Source organism: Falco rusticolus, chromosome 8, assembly GCF_015220075.1.
Source record: "Falco rusticolus isolate bFalRus1 chromosome 8, bFalRus1.pri, whole genome shotgun sequence".
Lineage (NCBI taxonomy): Eukaryota > Metazoa > Chordata > Aves > Falconiformes > Falconidae > Falco > Falco rusticolus.
Genome location: NC_051194.1, coordinates 32,510,810 through 32,533,443, shown reverse-complemented (window position 1 = coordinate 32,533,443; position 22,634 = coordinate 32,510,810). Strand labels below are relative to the sequence as shown.

Sequence of the window (22,634 nt, the reverse complement as noted above, 5' to 3'; positions counted from 1 at the left end):
GAAAGGGGACAGAGTGAAGTCTGAGGGCAGCAAACACTGCCTGCCCTGAGCAGAGGGTGCTTTCAGAGCCAGCCAGAGCAGGGCTCTGTGCATGGCAGACGTGTCAGAGCTGGAGGTAATTAGTTTGTTCCTCTACAGTTTCTCTTGCAGCTGCTGCTGGTACTGGGGGAGAAATTAGTAGGACAAAAGGTGACAAACCATCACAGGCGCTCAGTGACCCACCTTTGTGTGCGGATAGCGGGGCACATGGAACAAAAAAGCTAATTGGCAAAAACCACGTGGATAAGCTGCCAGAGGCTGGAAACGGCACTGGCAGCTCCTCAGACAGCAGCAATGGTCTGATCCGCTTCTAACACAAATGAGGGGCTGTCTGGTGAGAGCTGGGGGTGCCTGGGGTGGGCCCGGATGGTGCTGCTGGCTGAAGGACCTGTGGTCAGCAGCGCCCTGTGGCTGCACCCCCCAGGCAAGCTGTCAGCTGGGTACAGGTTGGTCTGTAAGGGCACAAACCCCAGAAGTTTTCCTGATGTCAGCTTGGTTCAGTATCTACAGCTCAGTATCTGCCCAGCATAGCACAATGCAGAGCCTGCTGAGCACCCCGGGGTGGCTGGTTTGCCAGCGTGCTTAGCCCTGCTACCAGTTTTGAAGCTCTGTTCTTGTTTACCCTCTCAATGCAGTTTCTGGCTAGGAAAATTTTTTGGGTTTTTGTTTTAAACAGGGGCAAAGGTTTCCTTTGCACTGTCACAGCATGAGGAATGTGAGGCCACCACCCACATAAGGTGTTAAAGCCCTCTGAAAGGTGGCTGTGTGAAAACGGTATCTTCCTAACGCAGGCTTTGCACATTATTTTCTATTCTGTAATAACTCATATCTCCCCCATGTCCTTGGTGTCCGTGAGGCTCCCTGTGATCCATCACCAAAGGTGATTCACTTGCATGTGGCGCATTTGGAAATCTCTGGGCAGCATCCAAAGCAAACAGCCCCTTCCTGACCCAGATATATTTCTGACTTCTGCTGCCGTTAGTCCTGTGAAGTCATTAGCTCCGTGGCAGTGACTCTGGCTCACACTTCATCGACAGAAGGGTTAGAAAAGGTCTGATGACAGATTCTTTATATCTTGTGATACATGAGCTAAGAAGGAAACCAGGTCAATTCAAACAAGAAATTCCAGGAGGACTTCTCAGGACGGGAAGGTAAAGGCAATCATACACATTTTTACTTCTCAGCCAATTAGAGTGGATTTGTAAATCACTGCGGAATATTAAAAATGTCTCCTATAAGTTGAATTGCATACAAATCGTTCCACTTATCCATTGTCCAGATCCTGTACATTTTCTGTTAATCAAAACTGGACATGTAAGGGGAACTGTGTATCCAATTTAACTATATTTAATTGAAATCTGTATATGTGCAGGAACTACTATAAAAATTAACTGTTTTTTTTTCTCAAACCTTAGCAACAATCCAAACAGGATTTTTGGCCTGTCAGGCAACAGATGGGTATTTTAAGAGCGTGGCAGTATCCCGTGACACTAATACAGGTGCATACACTGTTGCTGGAAAATGTCATTGAGAAGCTCCGGTTAAGGAGGGGACTAAAGTGGCTCCTGAATTTGTAACAAGCCCTAGCCCTCTCTTAGATGCAGCTTTTGGTACAGGATCTCTCAAACACATCAGCCAGTTCTAGTGAGACAGCAACAAATTGCTGCATTTTCTGGAAGACACCTGGCTGGGGTGGCTGTGCTTCGCATTCCCCCTCTTTCACTGTTCCCAGGCACGGGAAGCCACGATGCCTCTGATGCGCTGTAAAAGGGTCAAGTGCTAGACATCCCAAATATTTGAGAAAGCAGCCTCATGCTTCACCCCTTGTATTTACATTGTGCAGCTGTGCATTAATTCAGGGAGGATCACACCGCGTTACATGAATGTTAACCTCTGGAGCCCAGGAGCCGTAGCTTTATCTGCTCGTAATTTCCTCAAGAAAGGCATCACCAACTTATTGGAGAGTAAATAATTTAAGAGTCCTCATTAAAAAAACCCCACACAAGCAGAAGCTAACATGCTAGGAGATCTGTAACCTGCTCTTTTTGCATTCTGCTTCCGCAGCAGGGCACAACACCAGCTGTGCCTCTCCTGCACGTGACCAGCTGGGAGCTCCTGTTGCACCGTCATGCTTTATCCTACGTGGACAAAAATAGGTGTGAATATCTTTCCATGAACTAAGCCATGAACCGTTCCTGTGTGGGGCAGCCAAGAGCTATTTTGGAGCTGACCAATATGTATTTGTCTAGTCCCAGGCTGACATCCCCTTGGAAAGGCATGGGAACGGATCCCAAAGGGCAGATGCAACAGTCACATTACATGCACTGGTAGGAGACGGCAGCACTACAGGGGGTTTCAAAGCCTCCTTCCAAGCTCCAAGGAGCTTCATTTATTTCATACTTCCCTTCTTTTGGGATTCCTGTATGAGATGCCTAAGCCAAGATCGATTTATCCAACAGCCCAGCAGCTGCAGCCCCCTCCAGGAGATGGTGGCAAGAATGAATATGCTCCCATTGTCCAGTCTGAAAGGGAGGTTTAAAGCCAGGTCTCCCTTCTCCCCAAGGGATGATCTCTAGGGGTCAAGTTCTCCTGGTGAGGGTCTTCTACTCAGTGTAAATAATTACTCACTAGCCCACAGCAAGAGAGCAGAAAAGACAAAACCTGACTTGCTCGTTTGGTGATTGGGGCATTTGCGGGAGAAGCGGGGGAGCAGGCTCTAATGAATATTGAATTATTTACGTGCTGCTGAAGAGCTTCAGCAGGAGGGGCTGGATGATAAGATATTCACCTCCGCATCCCCAAACCCTGCCTTCCCTTTTGGAAGGGTCAGGTGCGCACCCATGTGATGCACAGGGAGGCTATGCAGGGGTCGGGGTCCCACACATGTCAGGGTGCCACAGGGGTCACTGCAGCAGGACTTGAAGCCTAGTGCATGCTCAGCAGCAGTGAGGTAGGGGACACAAGTAACAAGGGTTTTTTAGGGCTGTGGGATATGACAGTGACATGGTGAGTGGAACTTGGCCTCAAAATCTGCTCTAATGTGCAGGGAATACTTGAAGTCCATTCCCTGCTATCCCTGTTACTCAGCCCTAAGCCTGGCTCCAAGTGCATCCCTGAGAACGCTGCAGCCCCCAAATTTGGGGTTTGTGAATGTCCCACATGGTGGACTCGGGTCACCAAGGGAATTTGGCCCTTGGAAGCCTGGACGTTGCTGCAAGTGGGAAGAAGGCTCCTAAACTGCTGAATGACTTTGGAGAAAGGAAAATTACATTCCTAATGCACTTTTTAGAATCAGACATGGACTTATCATTGAAAGCATACCCAGTTCTCTGTGCTTCTTGGGCTCTGGCATTTTATAGACCAGTTTAAGCCTTTTTGAACCTGCCTGTTGAATATTTGGGTGCATGCCAGCTCTGCCAAGCCTGACCTTCCCCTGCACTGTCCTCCCAGGTGCTTTCTTTTTCAGAAGGTCACTCTCCCTGAAATGCAAGGGCAGAGGCATGTCCCGCAGCCAGCCGTCTCCATGGCAGGTTACCTGCCTGCCCTCCCTGGCCACGTGCAAACTCCCCACAGCAGCTCCAACACATCGTGCGTGATGGGCACGCGACCAGCTCCAAGGGAGATCTTGCCCACGAAAGTGAACAACCCTGCCCTCTCAAAATGACCCCCAGGCTTTCTGCCTTTCTACCTTGTGTGACCTCGGGAGGTTTTTAGCTGTGAAGAGCAGTGCAGCTCCTGGGCACCAAGCGAGAGGGAGAGGACTCTGCATAGGGGTGTCACACAGGCAAAGCCCAGGCTGAATTTTTCTCAGGATCTCTAACTAATGCTGCTAAATGCAGGGTGAGAAAGAACTTCAGGCAAGACATTAAAGACTCCCTCCTGCAATGCCTGCCCATGACAGGCTGCATTTTCCCTTCCCCCCGAGAGAAGCACCCCTTGCAGACAGGGCAAGCCCTGAGAGCAGCGGCCCCCGGCACACAGCACAGCCTGCTGCCCCACTGTCACTGCTCGGTGTCACCTCCCGGCCAGGGGCCGTGGCTCCGGGCTGCACAGGGAGCTGTGGAGTGGCAGGGTTTGCCCTGGCACCAGTGCACAGCTTGCAGTCATTGTGCCGCAGCAGGGCTGTACTGGGATGGCAGGTCAACCCCTGCCCTCCGTGGCCTGCGAAAGGGCCTGAGTGCAAAAACGCTCTCTGGCATCGGCAAATGTCAACTTTACCTGAACGAAACTGAATTCCCTCCAGTTGAGAGAGTTTGCGATGGATGGAAGTGAAGTGATGGCAAGTAACGACAGCAAGCCCAGGGCAATTATTCCAACAGAGATATAAATCTCCATCCTCCAGACTTCCTCCTCTACCCAGACATTCATCTTCTTCTCCACAGCCTGGCATGACAACGAAGGTTTGTTACAACAGAGCGCTTAGGTATAGGGGAACTGAATTTTATCTGTATTTGTTTGGGTTTTGGAAGCAGGTTTCCTGGATGAACACTGGGTCCTGTTCACAACTCCAGCACTATTTGCCTATTTGAGAGGTGTGGAAATCTTCTTTTATCCCACTGCCATTTGGCCAAAGCTAGACCTGATGTGAAGCCTGCTGGGAAGAACTGCTGAACGCTCTCAGCTCCCACAGCCAGTAACCACAGCAGCAGGCCCCAAAGTCGCATTTGGAAAGATAATTAGAATGAGAAGTCAGTTTAAAGCCATGAAAACAAATACAGATGCTTGAATATGCAGTAGTCTCCTAATAACCTTTGTTTTAAGTGCATTTAGGGGGGAAATTGTTCATGCTAATGGAAGGGAAGATGGGTTTCATCCTGCATGGCAAAGAGGAACATTTAGAACTGTCCTCTCTAGCCCATTAAATGGGTTTAATTTACTAAACAAAGATGTTGCTAGAAAACAGGAGGTAGAGGGGAAATGAACACAGGATGCCTGCCGTGGCAATTGAGAAGGACCTGCTCAAGGCTGGAGCTGAGAGGCTGTGGATGTTGTCTGATGGATGCTTTGAACAGGCACTGCTGCCGAAACCAGCCATCCTGCTCCCCTCTGCCCCCGTGGCCCCTTTCCTCCTCTCTGTGGGGACAACCATTTGGAAACACTCGGGCAAATACCCCAGCACAGAAAGCAGATGGGTTGTGGGGCAATTCCTTGATCAGGTTCTCCACTCAACTGTATGAAGCGTGTGCCATCCCAGGAGGGAGCAGGGGGGAGCAGCAAGAAGCCAGGAGACAGAAGGGCAGAATCACATTTCCCCATGGCACTGACAAGTTACAGAGCTGGCTGAATTGCCTGAAGGTAGCAATCTCACATTGGATAAACACTGCTGAGAGTCTCAGTAGGGCAATAAAAGTCCTTTTCCATCTCCTTGTTCTCTTAGACTATGACCAGTTCTTCGCCATCATTTTGTTAAACTCCTGGAGGCACACTGTGAGGAGGACACGGCTTCTACAAAACAAACCCGCCGGGTTACGGCTTGGTCACTGCAGCAGGCACCCTACTGTGAACATCAGCGCGAGTAAACAAGGACCTCCCAAAATCTAGGGAGAAAGGTGGAGGGGAACTTTGCTCCCTCCACCACTGGATTTCTCCTCTCCTGGCATTCTTCCTGCCTCTGGCTTAGTCTCAGGCACACCAGGTGCTGGGCAAAGTTGGTTGCAAAGGCTTGTCTGTGCTTCTGGGGAGCAATGGTACGGGGAAGTTCGATTCTAGCCCTGGCTGTGAATGCATGGGCAACCTCCTGCCAAGATAGCTGGTCCTCATGCGGATGGGTGCATGCCTGGCATGCGTGGCGCGGCTGCACCACGGAGGAAGGGCTCATACCGATAACAGCTTATTCCCACTGTCTGTCCCACACGTGCTTTGGAAAGTGAGTGCAAAAGCCAAGACATTAAGCCTGCTACCCGACACCTGGATGTGCGTAGATCATCGCTACAGGTGCTGACCTGAAAAGCGACCACGTTACCTGCTTGACGGCTGTCTCGATTAGTTGGTAGCGGTGGGAGCGGCGCATGGGCAGGCAGAAGCTGTACACGGCATGCAAAGCTGCACAGAAGAAGCTGAGGAGCCCGATCTGCTTTCGGTGCTGGAGCCACTGGTCAAGCCAGTCTGGAAAGCGCCTGTATTTGGTGCCATAGTAGAGCTGGGAGCAGGCTGCCAGCACCCCGGGCAGGTAGACAAGAGAGAGCATGACGTAGGCCACACAAGGCAGCGTTGTGTTGACCACCTCAATGGGGATCTTGTACAACTTGTTCTTCTGTTCCCTGATGTAAGGGTGGATGACCTGCCGGATCAGGTTGTAAGTGAAGAAGCAAAGAAAGAGCCCCAATGCCAAAAAGATGGGGATTTTCCAGGCTGGCAAGAGGCGCAGGGGAATGTTCTCAATCTCACAGGCTGATGACATGCAGCCCATGTCCACAGGGGTGAATCCCATGACTTGAGCAATTTCTGCTACAGTGCGCTTGGCTTCTTGGTTATTTGAGCAAATCAGAACCTGCAATGAACAGAGAGATACACACAGGGCAGAGAGATCAGGCTGCTGGGAACGAGTGTGTCGGGAGGAATGCTGTGCTAAAGGGAGCCTACATTGTTCCAGTGAGCATCATGCTTCCTGGCAGGCTTTCTGACGGGGATTTACCATGGCTGCCGAAGATGTCTCTCCTGGACAGGTTTCCTTTCATGTGTGCACCACCAGTTTGTTTTACTGGCTGTGTTTAGATAAACAGACTATAATTAAATAATACTTCTCACTTAGGGAGAGGCCCCAAAGACTACACAAAGCGCGAAGCAAGTGAGGGCGCTTCATTTCTGAGCCGAGAAACCCAGAAGCTATGGGGCAGTCTCTGGATGCCACGGCCAGCCCTTGGACCCCAGCTCCTGGAGCCTAAGGCCATTTGCTGGTGCTGCCAGACCTCAGCTGCTGAAACAGTTGGGATTTGGCCCTTGTCAGAAGAGAACAATACCTGCTTATTTCCATCCCTGGCACCTGACTGCAGCGTCCACGCAGAAACCACGTTAAACCCCTTGACCACGGTGCAGGCTGGGAACAGGGAAGCCAAGTACTCGGCATTGGATTCTTTGTGATGGTTGATCTCGGTGTTGTTACTAACGTCCACCAGGATCTTGCCCACCAGCACATCAGCCAGGTCACAGAGGGTGGAGTAATGTTCCCTGAAAACTGCCACAAAAATGATGTCCGTCTTCTTCACCGCCTCAGCCTGGAAGGTGACTTCTGCCGCAGAAGGGAAGAGGCTGGCTTTTCGCTTCGGGTTGCGGCTGCCAACCACCACCTTGAACCCGGAGCACACCAGGCGGATGGCCAACGACCGCGCAAAGTCCCCGCTCCCCAGCACCCCGATGGTGCGGCCGGCCGCTGGCATGCTGCTGGGGTCACCCTCCATGCTCCGATGGCCCAGGAGGGGTTTGGCCATGTCTCCTCTGGACATCCTGGTAAGAAAAACAAGGGGAAATGTAAGTCCACTGTGAAACTTTCACAGAGACCCAGAGCACATCCACAGTCGTGGGGAAGAATGCCACTCAGGCCATTTGAACAGAAGTGCAAGTGGTTTTGGTCCCAGTAGCCCAGGACCATCTGCCAAACCCACCTGCAGGCGTGCAGTAACGTCCAAGCACCATTGGAGGGGGACAAACCACCACACTGGGCTGGAAGGCCAAGGGGTTTAGGAAGGTTTCCAGGGTTTGTGTGATCCAACACCTGCTGGATACACTCATCCATCCTTTGCTGTCCTTCACGCTGGCATCTCACACTGCAAAGTCAGGGCAACGCTAACAGCAACCAGGACCAGAGGCTCTCAGAGCCCCATGGAGCTACCAGACATCTTCTGAAAAGCCCAGGGCCAGGGGTCTATGGGAATCCCTGAGCCTATGTTTGGAAAAGCTGGTGGCAGGCTATGCTTCTGATTTGTAGGAGCAGAATTGAGGCAGGGAGTTTAAGCTGAAATGAAAGTGTCCTAAAAGTGGTAAACCCAGAGAGTTGCAGCCTTTGCCTGTTCCAATATTTGGGTCTGGCAAACACTGTTTGCTTCAGCTCTTCAATGAGTAATGAGAACTTACTCGTGACATTTAAAAAAAAAAATTAAAACATGATGGAATTTGCTCATGAAAGATCTTGATGAGCTTTACAAACGTTAATGAATTTTGCCCTATAATGCTCTGCTCTCGTAACAGATTAGATACTGAGGCCACAGATAGGTTTTGAGCAGATCAGTAAATTCACAGGCAGCACGCTGGCTGGCCCTGGAAGTCAGAAGAAACTCAGGCAGGGAACTGCCAGGCTGTGCCACCAACGTAAGGAATAGCAAATTTGCTCTTAAGGAATGGCAGATTCCTTAAAGGCAGGTTTATAAAGGGCTCGGGAGGTGGCCGAGGGAACTTACACACCAGGACACCTGGCTTTTGTACTGGCGTCATTAACAAACTCACGATACACTGGGAACCGAGACAACTTGGTTTTGGCAGAGTACAGTCCTGCTTATAGCTAGTCAAGTTTTTTCAAAGTGAAGGTGACCACTCTGCTGGGGTGACCTGGTCCCTGGTGCAGGCTGTTTTTCATGCACTTTTAGAAACGTCTTTCACCCAAGGCTTTTCTGGGATTGGCGCAGTAGTGGTGCAAAGGGGAAGGGCACTTCTGCATGAATAGTTACCAATGGGAAACAAAGGGTAAGAAGAAATAGATAATTTTCATAATGGGAATAGGTTATCAAGGGATTTCGCTGAGGATCTGTGTTGTTCAACAGGCTCATAAGTGATCTGGGAAAGGGAGCGAATATTGAGAAGGTTGAGCTTATGCGTGATGATCATTTAGGACACTCAGTCTTCACTGCGAAGAATCTGCAGAAGAATCTCCTCACTCAAAGTGCCCAAGCACCAAAATTCACTACTGACACGTGGCAAGAGCTGCCTATGGGCACAAAACCCCCTAGTTATACCTACACGTTCATGAGCTGTAGATTTGTTAACACCACTCAAAAAAACGATCTGAGGGTCACATTGCCCTGAGAATAGCAGCTCGGTGCTCCCTGGCCGGCATACCTCAAACAGAACCTGTCACTGCCGGAGAAGATCTCTTACACAGCAACCATGATCTCTCAGTCCTGCTCCTCACGGAAAGCCTACAAGGCACCTTCAGCAGGGGGACCCTGAAACTATAATTCACTGTCCTGGATAAAAAAAAATAATCACAGCTTCAGTGACAATATTGTTTCTATGGCAGAGGTCTGTCTGCTCTGCTTGCCTCTCACCAAGCACCCCCTCGTCCCAGAGACCAAAGGTGTGTGTTCACATGAGCAGTGCTCTCAGCAGAAAACAAGTGCCAAAGACAAGCATGCCAGCTTCTCCCCGTTAATAACACCTTTCCCCTGCTCCCCACATATCACACAGACTTTCTTTCATGCTCTGGGTGAGTAAGAGAGTCCTGTTAAACTCAGAATTACTCATATATCACTCTGAAGTTTTCTGCTTCTGTTCCAGCCCTGCAGAAGGGTTTGGGTGCCACAAGGCTGATGTGGTGATGCTGGCTGTGTCAGCTGGGTTAACCCAGGCTGCTGCCAGCGCACACACCCCTGTCTTGGGTATATTCCAAGTGTATCACCATCACTAGGATGTTTCATCTAGGAATTAGTGGGAAAGGCATACAAAACAACACAGAAAACGCTACTATACCACTGTACAAATCCATAAATTGAACAGCACACTGCGGTTCTGCTCACCCCATGGAAAAAATGGGAATAAACCTAGAAGGGGATGGAAAGAATAAGAGAGATGACAAAGGCTGACAGCTTGGAAAAGAAACACTTGAGTGAGGATGCAGAAGGGACCACCTGGGATTTCTCGAGAGGAAGAGCAACCTCACAAGTAGAGCTCAGGTCAGAGCTAGGGAATGCTGGAGAGCCACGTGGGAACACCAGTCCACTCTGACCACAACCAGCTGTGCTGCAAAACGCCTACTGTACAGTAAAGCAGCTCTATCTGAAAAGATGTTGGTTTTTTTTCCTGGCCCCTTTCAAACAGACACTTTTTGAAAAGCTCACTGCTTTACTTTTTAGAAACCTTCTTGCTCCACCTGAATTTATTTGTGGCTGGAAGTATTTGTTCTAGAGCCAACGCTGTTGTTCAGCCAAACGAGATTTCTTTCCTACAGCCCCCCCTCTTCCACCACCTGTATGCACAAAATGTTATCCCGAGAGACATACATTTCCAGCTCTCAGCCAAGAGGAGAGAAATCAACATTCAGGGTGACAAAGCAGTTGTTACCTGCAGACTCATTTTGTAATCAATCTAAAGTGCCTCAAAAGCTCTCTCCATGCTCCCACCAGGATGAGAATTTTGCTGCAAGCACATTTTCTTGTAGTGCATTTTCTCTGTCCTGTGACTGCCACTGAACACGTAGAGAGATGCTGGCAATTTTTGGAGATAAACAGTTTTGCTGTCCCCCGTTATTTTGAATAAAAAGGACAACAGAATTAAATGGCCTTTGAAGTCAGCAGGGTAGTTAAAAGTAAGAAGCCTCAAAACCTTTTCTGTGGATTTTGGTGTGATTCTTTCAGTTGTGCTCTGACTGTCAGGGCTTTGGAGCAGGACCCATCCCTGCTGCACAGCCCTTGGGTGTGATGGCAGCTTGGTCCCTGCTGCTGGCTGCAATCTGTCACTACCATACACTGAAATCCTCCCAAGGAAGGAGGAGGAGATCCCTTTTTCACGTAAGTGCATTTCACCGACACAAATGCTGTGGTCTCTGCCTAACAGATGCCTGGAAATGGAGCATCTGATTAGGCAACAGCTTTTTTCACTTCTGTATCTCTGCGGAGCACGCAAACCCTCCGGTCTCCTGCCACCGCCCCTGGCTTACCATGTCCATGCTACTTTTTCTGTACCTATGGACAACGTGATACCTGCTTAAAACTCTGCCTCCCAAAGCTAATTCCTCATGGCAAGGCCAACCCATCCAAAGCCAGCGCAAAGCACGGCAGCCAGGATGCTGCGGAGTCACCCAGAGGCAGAGGAGGCCAGGAGTGACTACCAGGCATTCAGACACATCTTTAGCATGTTGCAGCCTTAGATATACCTCGTTTATTGATCTTCCCTATCAAGGAAACTGCACCCCTGCTGAGTTACAGCACATGCAATTCAAGGAGGTCGGTTTCTTAGCAAAGAAGCTACAAGATGACTTAAAGCACAGCCCAATGGAAGTAAACTAGCTCCAATCCTAACTGGGAAGCAGTTCCCTAATTAAAATATCTGATACAATTTAAAGCTGCCCTTCAGCTAGACTATTAATAACACCCTTATATCACAGCGTGGGGGTGCGATGTCCAGCTCTGACACACTTGTTCCTGTGTGTGGTTCACTGACTGCATTGCAATTACTGTTATTATTTACAGGACAATAGCAGCGATGGGCAACAAGCAAGACGGGGAGCTCCCCTCTGCCAGGCACCCTACCAAAACCGTCCAGAAGGCCACTCCTGCCCCAAAGAACAGGATCAGACAGACAAAAGCTGGGTAAAACGAAGCAGTCAAATCTCTCTTGCCCAGGCAGAGGGAGGGAGGGGCTCTCACAGAAGAAAAACGGATAATTTGAGGTATTTTGCACCTGAGGCTTGGCAGAGGCAGTTAGCTTAGGCTCACTGCCAGGCAAACAAGGTTTTTCTGCCTCTTTGCCCACACTGGGCAGCCTCGCTCAGGTTGTGCAGCAGGACAGCCGTTCTGGATGGAGCCAGGCTGCAGGAGCCTGCTCAGGTGTCCCTGGGCTCACAGCAGAACCGATCTGCCAAGCTGGTCATCCCCCACCGCTAAGGGGGAGCTGGCTCCAGCGTTATCCACTTTCAACAGCCACGGGGGACCAAGATACTAACAATTATGGGACTCCAGCAAGTTTGCCTGGGAAGACCCAGATATCTTTGACGATGTCTTTAACAATGAGACCATCTTTTCAGGCCCCTTTCAATTCCTCTGGTACAGAAGGATAGCCTAGCTGGTTCCTGTGGCTCACAGCATGGAGGTGTTTGAGTTGCAAACTCTGAAGAAGGATGGACCTGTGGTGACAAGGCATGAGCTTCACTTCAGTTTTGACCAAAAAAACCAAACAATCAAGACCCATTTCACTGCCTTCAGATTTATCAGATAAAATACAACTTAACTCTAATAAAAAAAGCAGTACCTTAAACATATCACCAAGTCAAACTGTGCCAAAGAACACGGCAGAAATCTCATAAAGAGCTCCAAGTAACATCTCTGAGCTTAGCCTCATGTACAGGGCCTGAGCCAGCAGTACCTGGGCTGAAAAAAACCCTTTTGTGTCTTTGCCCCAGGTTGGGTTTTGCTTTGACTGACCACAAATGAGCCTTGAGCAGCTGTGGATTCAACCCATGCAGGTCATCACAGGCATCTCTGCTTCAGCTTCTGTTTGGGGTTATCTGAGATGAAAGCTCGCTATTCTTATCTACATCCCCTAATGAGCACGTGGGTTGAAAGACCAGCAAGCCACATGAGGAATCAAGTGATGTAGCAGAGCCCTTGGTCAAGCCATCACAGGGGAATGTCACGCTCTCTGCATCAGCACGGTCCCTTTGGGTCCTGCCAGCCGCAGCTGGCACCCAGCTCCGTGGAACACAGGCCCACAGACACCACACCGAGAGGGACAGGGGTGATCTCTGCCCCCAGGGGACTTTCAGCCTGCATGGAGGGACCTTTGAACCATGAAGCCTAAGCCCTTACAGCTTCTGTTTGCAGAGTATCTCCTGCTGCTTTAACCCCTGAGAAGCCCCAGCTGGAGAGGAGCATTCAGCGCCTGAAGTCTATTCATGTCTTGCTGTGAGCAGAAACACTTTTTTTGGCTACAGCTGTTTTGTTTCCAGGGAAAAGAAAACATTTAAGTCCCCCATACCTGGAGTGCTCCTCCGAGAAGCACAGCAGGTACCACGTACCTGTTGGGACTAGAACAGATTTAAGAAAGAAAAGGGTTTATCCAAAGCTGCTTTAACCCCAGCACCAGTGCACATTTCAGGAGACCTTTCAATGCTGCCCAGGCTGACTGGAAATCACCCCTCTGCTCTGCGAAGGGAAGGAGGGGGGGAACCAGGCTTGCTGCCCCTTTCCCTCTTTCTCCTTCCAAAGCAGGGTTAACTCCCCAACTGCACAAACCAGGAACTGGGTGAAAAATCACCCTCCAGCCTCACTTCAGCCAGAAAAGTCAAGTTGCAAACCTACCTGGGATGCCAGCCAGGCCATGAGAATGAGGAAATGCTGGGAGCCGGGCTCCCCTGCGCTGTCCTGCGGCCCCTGCACCCACAGGGCAGAGAGGCAGGGTGGCTGCTGGGGAACTGGGGGGTTGTGCACCCTGCACCCCTGCCGCCGGGCTGAGGAGGTAGGACAGGGACCTGCCCTGGGGGAGATGGCCCTGCACTGAGCAGGCATTGCTGGGTGCTGTCCCCTGCAACATGATGAGGACAGACCCACCGTTAGACCTGAGGGGTTGCTGGGACCACAGACCTGCTGTGGGACCCCATGGGTTTGCTGCATATCTCCCTACCAGAGCTCTCCACCCTAATGCACTCTGCACTCACAGGTCTTTATCCCTCCCCCTGCTCCAGGGCAGGTGTTTATCTGATTATCTCATTTGTCAGGTGTTTATCTGTTAAAACCACTTTCATAAGCTCCTGCAGAGCCCAGCTTTCCCCTCTCTGTATCTCTTGATCCAATTAACCTCATTGCTTCCTCTCTTACCCCCAAAGGATGCAGCAAATGATCTGTCCCCTCCTTTTGCAGACACATTCTGCATTTGGAAAACAGGTTTCACGTCTCCCTTCAGTTTTTCCTGCACAAGTGAAATCCAACTCTTTCCTCATTGCTGTTATCTGATGTGTGTCCTGCAACTCAGCCTCCTCTTCCTTCCTCTCCTTTTTCTTGGAGGATGCCTAGAACTGCATTTTCTAACCCAGCCCCTAAAAGGCTCTGGCTGGAGCAGAGACGCCACTTCCCCAATGTGCCACTACTCTTTCTTCATCCCAGCAGGCTGTTTGCTTTTGCACAACTGCATGACACTGTTGACTCACAGGCTGCAGTGCCCATCACCCTGTCCTCTGGCTCCCCATGGCTGCTGCCTGGCTGGTCACTCACCTGGTGTCCATGCAGTCAGTCGGTCCTACCACACAGGACATAACACGTGCCCTGCTTATTTAGACCAGCTCTCCAGTTTGTCACAACCTTTAATTCTTAGTTTCTTCTCTAAAATGTTTCCAGTTCCTCCCAGCTCAGCGTCACCTATGAATTCAGTACGTGCCTCCCTACTGCATCACCCACTAATGAAAACACGGGCTGACAGGTACAGACCCTCCCCGCTCTGTGCACCCTCTGGTTTAAACATTAATAAATACAGAGGATGTTGGTTTTGGAAGCCAGTGGTGAAGCCAAAGGCATGTCCCTGACCACGAGATGTTCTTCACCATGACCAAAATTCAAAAACATCTTTCAAAACAAGGGAAAGTGGAGGAGAAAGGGCTACCAGAGTTTCCCACAGTGGCAAAATAGTCTCTTTTTCCCACACAAGCTCAGACATTTTGGCTACAGTTTTTCTATAGAAATACATCAGCCTGTGGCCACTTTGCAAGAAGAATCTCCCTTCTCAAGGTTAAACAGGCAGCATTAATGCTCAGCAGAAAAATCACCCGCCTGTGATACAGAACTGGAAAACAAACTTTTGGCCTGTTCTTTTCATCAAAACAACATGATTTTAAGCACAGATACCAACAGGCTCTGCAACAGATAACCCCAAACTCTCCCAGATTTGTCTCTGAAGTTGAGGTTCCCTGTGCAGTACCATTTCTCTGCAGCACAGTCCTTACCTGATGAGCTTCCTCAGCTCTTCTGCCAAAAGATCTTGCTGCCTGTGCCCACTGTGTTGATAAGAGTAATGAGAAGCCTGAGAAGGACCTGCCCTGTAATATAACTTCATAAAATGGGAATCTGAAAGCCTGGGAAGACTGGAGGTTTCATTGTAAGACCACAGAGAGCACAGACCTGAAGCAAGAGGGAGTTTTGCTAAAGCAGTGCTGATGCTGACATAGCACACGGGATTTTATCTGGCTGATGTGACTCTGAATAAGAAGCTTATTTTCCCTGCTTATCATCTCACAGTTCTTAAGTGACATAAAGGGGTGGTTTACAACAACTTCAGGTGCCACACTTCAGCCTTACCTGTTTCTTTTGGGTCTTAATCTGCTTCCTGCACTTACCAAGTTAATGACACTCTCACACTGACCCACCCATTTCTGAGCCTTCCCTCCCTAAAGTGCAGGGAAAACAGGGAAGCAGCCGAAAGCCCAGACGGTGGAAGCTTCTCAGGTAGATCTAATAACGTCCTGCAGCCAGACCCGATGGGAGAAGGTGCTCCTGCCTGAAACAAGCTGGGGAAAATCTCTTCCCCTATTCTCTGGGCAGTGTATGTTATTCTGCTGGGAGCTTGAGGGCTTTCGAGATGGTGAGACCTGACTTCAGCAGTCACTGCAGGGAGCTGGCAGGCACCGGCTGTTTAAAACCTCTTTATTTCTTTCCAGGAAAGACACAGAGGCGCTGTGTGTCGCATGAAAATATTTGGTTTGGCTATTCCCACGCTGCAGCGCCTGTTTGAAGGGTCTCCAAGATCAGCACTCCCTTGCCTTTCTCCTTTTGCCTCTCCTGATGACTCAGAAGATATGCAGGACCACAGGGGAGAGAAGATGGCCTGGCAGGCAGTGTGGAGCGCAGGGAAGACACAACCTGTGGCATGGGGTCAGCCCGGTTCCTGCTGATCTCTTGCTTTCCAGCCTCGGAGCAGAGGCACAGCACAGCGCGCAGAGGTAGCTCTGAGCCCACCCTGAAGCAGCAGTGGAGAGAATGGCACACGCTGCCCAGGAAAGGCAACAAAGCCCATGTAGGGGCGCGTTCTGCTCCTTCTGCCTTTCCCACAAGCTTCTGGGAAGCTCCTGGGAGAGATGGGGGAGAGTGACCGGCTGACCAGGTGGTCCTGTTTGGGGATCCAGATGGGTGGAAGATGGGTGGGAGGGAGTCAGCTCACTTCCCACTCCCACTGCCTGCCTGTGTCTGGCAGAAACATGCCTTTGGTCCAGCATCCCAGCTCGCAGAGCCAGCTCGCTTCACCTCATCCCCTGCACAGGCAGCGGCCTTGCAGGTCAGCCAGGGAGATGAATACAACCCAGGCCCTTCTGCTGAGGGACACCAAGCTGCTAACATCTTGCTCTGTGTTATTCTGGCCATCTATTTTATACTTCTCTTTATTCTTCACTCCTTCAAGTGGGTGATGAGACCAACAGGAAAGGAGGAAGAACAGGGAGTGTTACTGAGCTGGCAGGAGCTGGGAGGAAAAGCAAGAGAAGGCAGCAGGTGACTTTACTAGGAAAGGACCACGGAAGGACAATGACTAGAACAAGGAAGATCATGCTGCCTTGTGAGTACAGCACTTGTTTTGCCCGAGCACACCATATACCTCAGGGCATGTTCAAGGCATGCCATGGACAGGAGAGGTACCTGGGAAGGAGAATATCTCAGTATAAAGCAGCAGCAGATGCTTCCAACTCAGAGGTACCTTCTCCGGGATGAGGGAAGGCTGATGCATGCGTGTGCACATGTGCACATGCGGGTGTGCGCAACGGCCTTCCCAAGGTCGCCAGCAACTTAGCGAGACCCACGTGTACTGGATGAGTACAAACACCATGTATTTCACCACCGCTCAGGGGAGCCATTCTGTGCCAAGCTACACTGGCTGCTGCAGAGGGAGCTGATGCTGTCTGTCTGGTCAGTTCTGTCCTCTGGGATCCCTCTTGATGGTCTGCGATGAGTTTTTTAAAGCCAGTTCTGCTGGGGCACTGCCTCCCGCACCCACATTTAGCAAGGACACCCTTGTGGTGACAAGTTAATTTATTCTAAGTCCCTGAGGTGATGCATGTTGGTATCTCTTAGTGCTTGTACATGTTCAGTAGTTGGTATCGGCATACTTTAGTGGTAGACATGTTACCTACAGACACTGGTTCTTAAAGTCTATGGTCCATGGGGACCTCTTAGGACATTTTTTTTTCCACAGGCTACAGCGGTACATTCATGCAGACTAAATGGAAATTCACGTGTTACCACAACCAGAGATACTCACTGAAAATCTGAGAGCCTGGAAAAAGGATGGAATTTCTGCCTCAGCCTCTTAAACCCTGGGCATAATTTTCAAAATGTTCAAGTGATTTAGCCCCCAAAGGGCTTTTGGAAATGCAATGTAAGCCCCAACATCACCAATGTGCTTTCAAAATGTTTTATCCTTTCAGTTAAGCTACATTTCACCTAAACTTAGATAAAGATGGGAAGCTACTTAATCCGCTGTAGGGCTGCAGGGAAAACTACCCTATGAAGAAGCAGTAAATTAAAATTTGAAAATAATTAGCATTTTCCTCCATAATGGGGTTGACAAAAAGCCCCAGTGATAGTAAATTTACAGATAAAAAATTGGTGAGTTTTAATCCTTGATACGTGGCATCTCTTACCGCAGCTGCCAGGGCCTTTCCCACCTCCTGGGATAGCTGGCATGGCTGGCCTACTTCTACCATCGGGAAAAATGTGTTTCCCCTGAATCTAAACCTGCTTCTATTTATGGGTGTGATCTCAGAAGGTCACAGCCAAAACACAGTTCCTAACAATAAGAAGCAAACCAAAAACAAAAAGCAAAGCAAACAACAAAAAAAATATTATGCTTTCACAAAGTGTGTTTTCCTGGGGTTTGGTGTTTTTTTTTTTAAACAAAGACTTGTTGAGTCATCAACATATTCTTCTTCACAATCATGGAGGAAATCAAATATGTGCAGTGACTATGGGATCTTGTATTACTGTACATTTGTTTCATAGCAAATGTGATTTTAGAAGAGGAGAAAACTTAAGCTTGATGTAGTATTTAAATCTTGTTAGTCCTCCATCTCCTCAGCCCACAGGAGTATTGATGCTGTAGGCAATGGCCTTCCTCTGCTGCTGTCTCAAATTTGGTTTCTTGCCACAGGAGGCAATTTTCTGTGTATTAGTTTCATTTAGGCTGTACCGAGCGAACGGACCCGGGGTCCCCAGCCCCTGTCCGTCCCCACTCGGCTCAGCGGGGCGCGGGCACCAATGCTCCCCCAAGCTCCCCGGTGCTCCGCATGGGGGACATCGCGGTCCCGGGCAAGCGTTTGCCCCTGGCCAGGGTGACAGGGCAGGGCCAGGTCCACCCCAGCTCTCACCACCTGCGGGACGGCCCTGCTACAGTCACCCCTCCGATTCCCTCACGGCTTTCGTCCTTCGTTACTCCCACACGGACAAACGCTGGAGTCGCCGCCCAGCGCCCGCAGCCGGGGTCCCGCCTGCAGCCCCTGCCGAGATCCCCCCGGCTGCATCCCGGTGCCGACTGCTGGGAGAAGCCACTCGTCCCCTCAAAGCATTTGGAGAGTTGGGGACAAAAGTGAAACCTAAGGGCGGGCAGGCTGCCCTCCGGGGGACCCAACCTGACCCGGGTACCCACCCGCCGCAGCCCCGCTCCGCCGGGATTGTGCCCGGTGCCCGGGACCGCCCCGGACCTGCCCGCACCCGCCCGGCAGCCCCGGCAAGCGCTGCCCGCGGACACCCTTCACGGCAGCCCCGCCGGGGACCAGCACCGTCCCACCGGCCGCTGCCCAGCGACCACCCGGGTTGGGACACGCCGGACCCTCGGAAATGTCTGCCCGGGACCCGGCCCCCGCCCCACGCTCGCACCGAGGCGCCCGCGGCCGAGGCCGCCCCGGACCCGCTGCCCGAGCCCAGGGGCGCAGCGGACGGCGGGGCCGGCCCGGCCCCACCGCGGGGCTCCCGGGGCCGGCGGGTGCAGGCAGGACTGACCCCGCGACCGAGCGCTCCGCGGCGGGGGAAGCAACGCGGGCCCGGAACGGCCCCCCCCGGGCCGGGGCCCCCCCGGCGGCGCCTCCCCGCCGCGCTGAGCCGAGCCGAGCCGCCCCTCTCCCCGCACCGCACGCCCGGCGCGGCGCCCGGCTGTCGGTTCGAGCCCCGCTGCCGGACCCCGGGCGTGGGGCAGCTCCGCCGCGCCGTCCCCGCCAGGGGAAGCCCGCGGTGCTCACCTCTGCGCGGCGGCGGACGGCGGGAGGGCGAGCGGAGCCGTCCGGTAGCGGTGAGCCGGGAGCCGTGATGTCAGGCCGCGGGCCCCGCCCTCCTGCCCATGTGCCCGCCGGCGGCCGCGGGCACCGCTCGGCACGGCTCACCGCATGGCCCACACGGCGGGGCGCTGCATGGCGCAGCGTGGCTTAGCATACCCGGCACGGCTCGGCACGGCATGGCCCAGCACAGCCAGGCTTACCCCATGGCCCAGCACGGCGGGGCGCTGCATGGCAGGCACAGCGTGGCTTGCCATACCCCGGCACGGCACGGCACGGCACGGCCTAGCACGGCTCTGCCCAGCCAGGCTGCCCGCATGATGGCCCAGCACTGCCCGGCCCAGGGGCGCCGTGCCGGAGCGGTGAGCCCCGCAGCCCCGGCCCCACCTCCCCCCACTGCGCCCGCCCGGGTTAAACGCACCCGGGGGGAGGGCATCGCTGCCAGCGCTGCGGGGACGCGGCATCCGTTACAGGCAGGAGCCGCGGGCAGGCTGAATTCCCTGCTCGTAAGTGCGTTGCAGGGCCAGCCAGCGTGCCACGTCCATGGCAGGGTGCGGCTTGGTGCACCTCGCTCGCCGCTATCAGGGGCTGTGCACTTGCTGTTAAAAGCTGTGCCACGGGCGTGGAGCAGATAATGGCTGTCACCCCTGCAGGGGGACAGAGTTGTCCTGCGGCAGCCACCCCTAACGCAGCCGCACGGCCCAGCTCCGATAGACCGGCGGTCACACAAGCTTAGGCTGCGCAGAGCTGGCACTGAAAGTAGTGTCTTCAGGCGAACACACAGGGTGAAACCCACAGGGATTTAAAAAAAAATATAAAAAAAATCCCCCTGGAGCTTTGGTTCACCCACCCAGCAGAGGAGAGGAGCACGGAGGGGAGGGACCCGAAGGGATTGTGCCATCCATCCCCCAGCCACATCTGGTTTTGAAGCTGGCACAGAGGGGTGTGCAGCCCCTCTGAACCGAGCCTTACATGCTCCGCTGCCCTGGCCGTTAGGAGAATTTTCCTAATCTGATTTTCACAGACTGCCATCCCCTCTGTACCCACCTTGCACATGGGATGGGTGTTCCAGGGATGAAACAAGCTCCACTTCTTTCCCCTCTCCTGGGCAGGCCGTTGATGCTAACCACCTCAGCCTCTTATCTCTGCTGTCCCCCGCCGATGTCCCCCCTCTCCTGCCTCTGTGCTGCCTGCAAACGGGGCCAGCTGCCAGCCAGGGCTGTCCTGGCTCAGGGGGGTACCCACCGCCTCGCACATCCACTCTCCCATCCATGGGGTGAGAGATACAGAAACCAGCTGATATGGAGAGGCTGCAGTGAAGATGTGGGACTGCTGGGGAAAGCTTGCATTGGTGGCTTCTGGTATCTGGACCTTGGATAAGAGAAAGCTTCGGAGGCGAGGCGTGTTCAAGCTGCAAACTTTGAGATGCTGTGAGTTCCCTGAGTACTAGGGAATACTGTAGAGGTGAGAAAACCTATTAGCATGGTTAGGAGAAGGAGGATGGTTGGGATATCTCTACTTCATCATGCCTCCATTAAGTCCACCTGTGATTGAATGCAGCTGAGACCCATATTACTCCTTACCCCTTTCTTCCCTGTTGGGGCTCCTGCCTTCTCGTGTGTATCTTTCTGATACTTAATTTATATGCCATGATGAGCCCTCTGTGGAGACTGAAGTAAAGAATCATTGAATGCCCTTGTGTTTTCTGTATCTTGCTACGTGTACTTTCACGTTATATAAAGACAAATTTTGCCTTGAAAATTTTTATAGATTTTTTTTAGTCAGTGCCTTGTTTGCCTTGGTCATTGCAATTCGTTTTACATGATTCTTCTTTCATCTTTCAGGTCTCTGTGAAGCCACAGTTGCACTGTGTGGGTCTCCCTTGCATGGGGCAAGGCTGCTGTTAGGGGTTTATGATCGCTTCCTGGGGTAACAACCAGCCCACTGGGGTTCCTTTATCCCGAAGCACTGAAGGCTACTTTGTTTTTAAGATTTCTCTTTCTTTTTTGTGCAGTAGCAAACTTTGGGGTTTTTTTCTCCACCATTTTCATCAAAATATCCTCTGCTTTTCCTCTTTTCTGTCGCAAAGAAGAGCCTCAAAATGCACACCCATTTCATACCTGTCTCCCTCTTCTCAAACCTGTGGCCAGCCCTCTCCAGGCCACTTGTCTGCTGGATGGTTTGAGTCCCAGCATGTTGGTAGGTATCTCAAGCCTCCCCAGTTCCTGGTCCTTGACTGGCTTTATTGATTGCTCAGGAAATGCCCTTGGGAACTGTCTTTCTGATGAGCCGACCTGATGCGGGCTTGCAAGGTGGCTTCATTTTTCTTCTACACAGAGACACCCAATGTGCCGGGCTCGTGCTGCACTTGGCCAGTGTTTCTGTGTCTTTATCTATTTTTCCTCTCTTTCTCCTTGCTGGTCCTAAGCGAGGGTTTTCCCTGTGTCAGCTGGACCCTTCTCCCAGCAGTTGTCTTTCCTGGCCCATCACTGGTGGTTGGAGCTGTGGCTCTCTGGCAGTGCCATCTGTGTCCCTGTGCCCAGCTGGCCGTGCCCCCGCTGTCCCCTCTGCCACGGTGCCACCTGTGCCCCCTCCTCCCTGTCCTTGCCCCCCGTGGGGCCAGGCAGTTGCTTTGGATCTGCTCAGGGCTGGGGCTGGCAGGCTCCACCGGTGCCCATGTGCTGGCACAGCGTGGCGTGGGCGAGCAGATGAACCTCAGCAGCTCCTGGCTGCCGGACCAGGGAGCCGTGGGGAGCCTCCAGCTCCCACACTGTGTCTCAGGGCTCTTGCTGGGATGCTTAAGCCATCTGAGATGGCCGTGTGGAGGGGTACACTGGGCCAGCTTGCCCCCTTCCCCACACCTAATCAATAAGGTGATGGCCCTCCCAGGGCATGCCCAGGTTTCGCTGTACCCAGACACCAAGGTGGTGGTCCCCAAGTCCCCCCATGCCCCTTCGCCCTTGCCAGCTCCTGTGGGTCCCTCATGGAGGTGTAAGTGCCAGCCCAAGGGCTGATGTGCACTGGAGGCCACGGGGGATGCAGCAGCAGTGGCTGCAGCTGAGCAAATATGGTGACAAATGCAAAGCTGGGGGACACTGTCTCACCTGGCCACCCGCAATGTCACGGCAAGGGAACGGCTCTGCTTTCCCCTGAAATCCAGGGGTAGTAAGTGGCAAACTTACCGTTTGCAAACCGGCACTGGCTGGCGGGGCAGTTGGTAAACGTGGCTCCTCCTCTGGCCTTTCCAGAGCTGTATTTTGGGCTGGAAGCTGCTTTCTTGGGGCCCAGTGATACCGGCCGGGTTGGGAAATCGGGTTATAAGCCCAACAGGAGCGTCACGCAGGTTCACCGGCACACAGCGCCGGACTGGCACATGGGCCGGCGGTGCTGAAACCACTGAGCCCAGAAGGGAACCGAGAGGCTGGACAGGTGC

General features: G+C 52.3%; 1 protein-coding gene across 6 annotated transcripts in view; it reads right to left on the bottom strand.

Annotated features, from left to right (window-relative positions):
* The window catches only part of STEAP3 (STEAP3 metalloreductase), a 27,176-nt gene extending 4,542 nt beyond the window's left edge, over positions 1 to 22,634 (bottom strand). The window contains exons 1-4 of one of the 6 annotated variants that reach the window (XM_037396292.1): positions 22,384 to 22,634; positions 6,999 to 7,482; positions 6,002 to 6,529; positions 4,258 to 4,422 (exon numbers count right to left, since the gene is read on the bottom strand). In XM_037396292.1, coding sequence (XP_037252189.1) covers positions 4,258 to 4,422; positions 6,002 to 6,529; positions 6,999 to 7,481 — 1,176 coding nt within the window. In that variant the 5' untranslated portion in view covers position 7,482; positions 22,384 to 22,634. Of the gene's footprint in view, positions 1 to 4,257; positions 4,423 to 6,001; positions 6,530 to 6,998; positions 7,483 to 7,640; positions 9,025 to 13,262; positions 13,486 to 14,171; positions 14,324 to 19,168; positions 19,291 to 22,383 lie in introns of those variants that run through there. The other 5 variants (XM_037396291.1, XM_037396290.1, XM_037396293.1 and 2 more) reach the window with 5 other exon arrangements.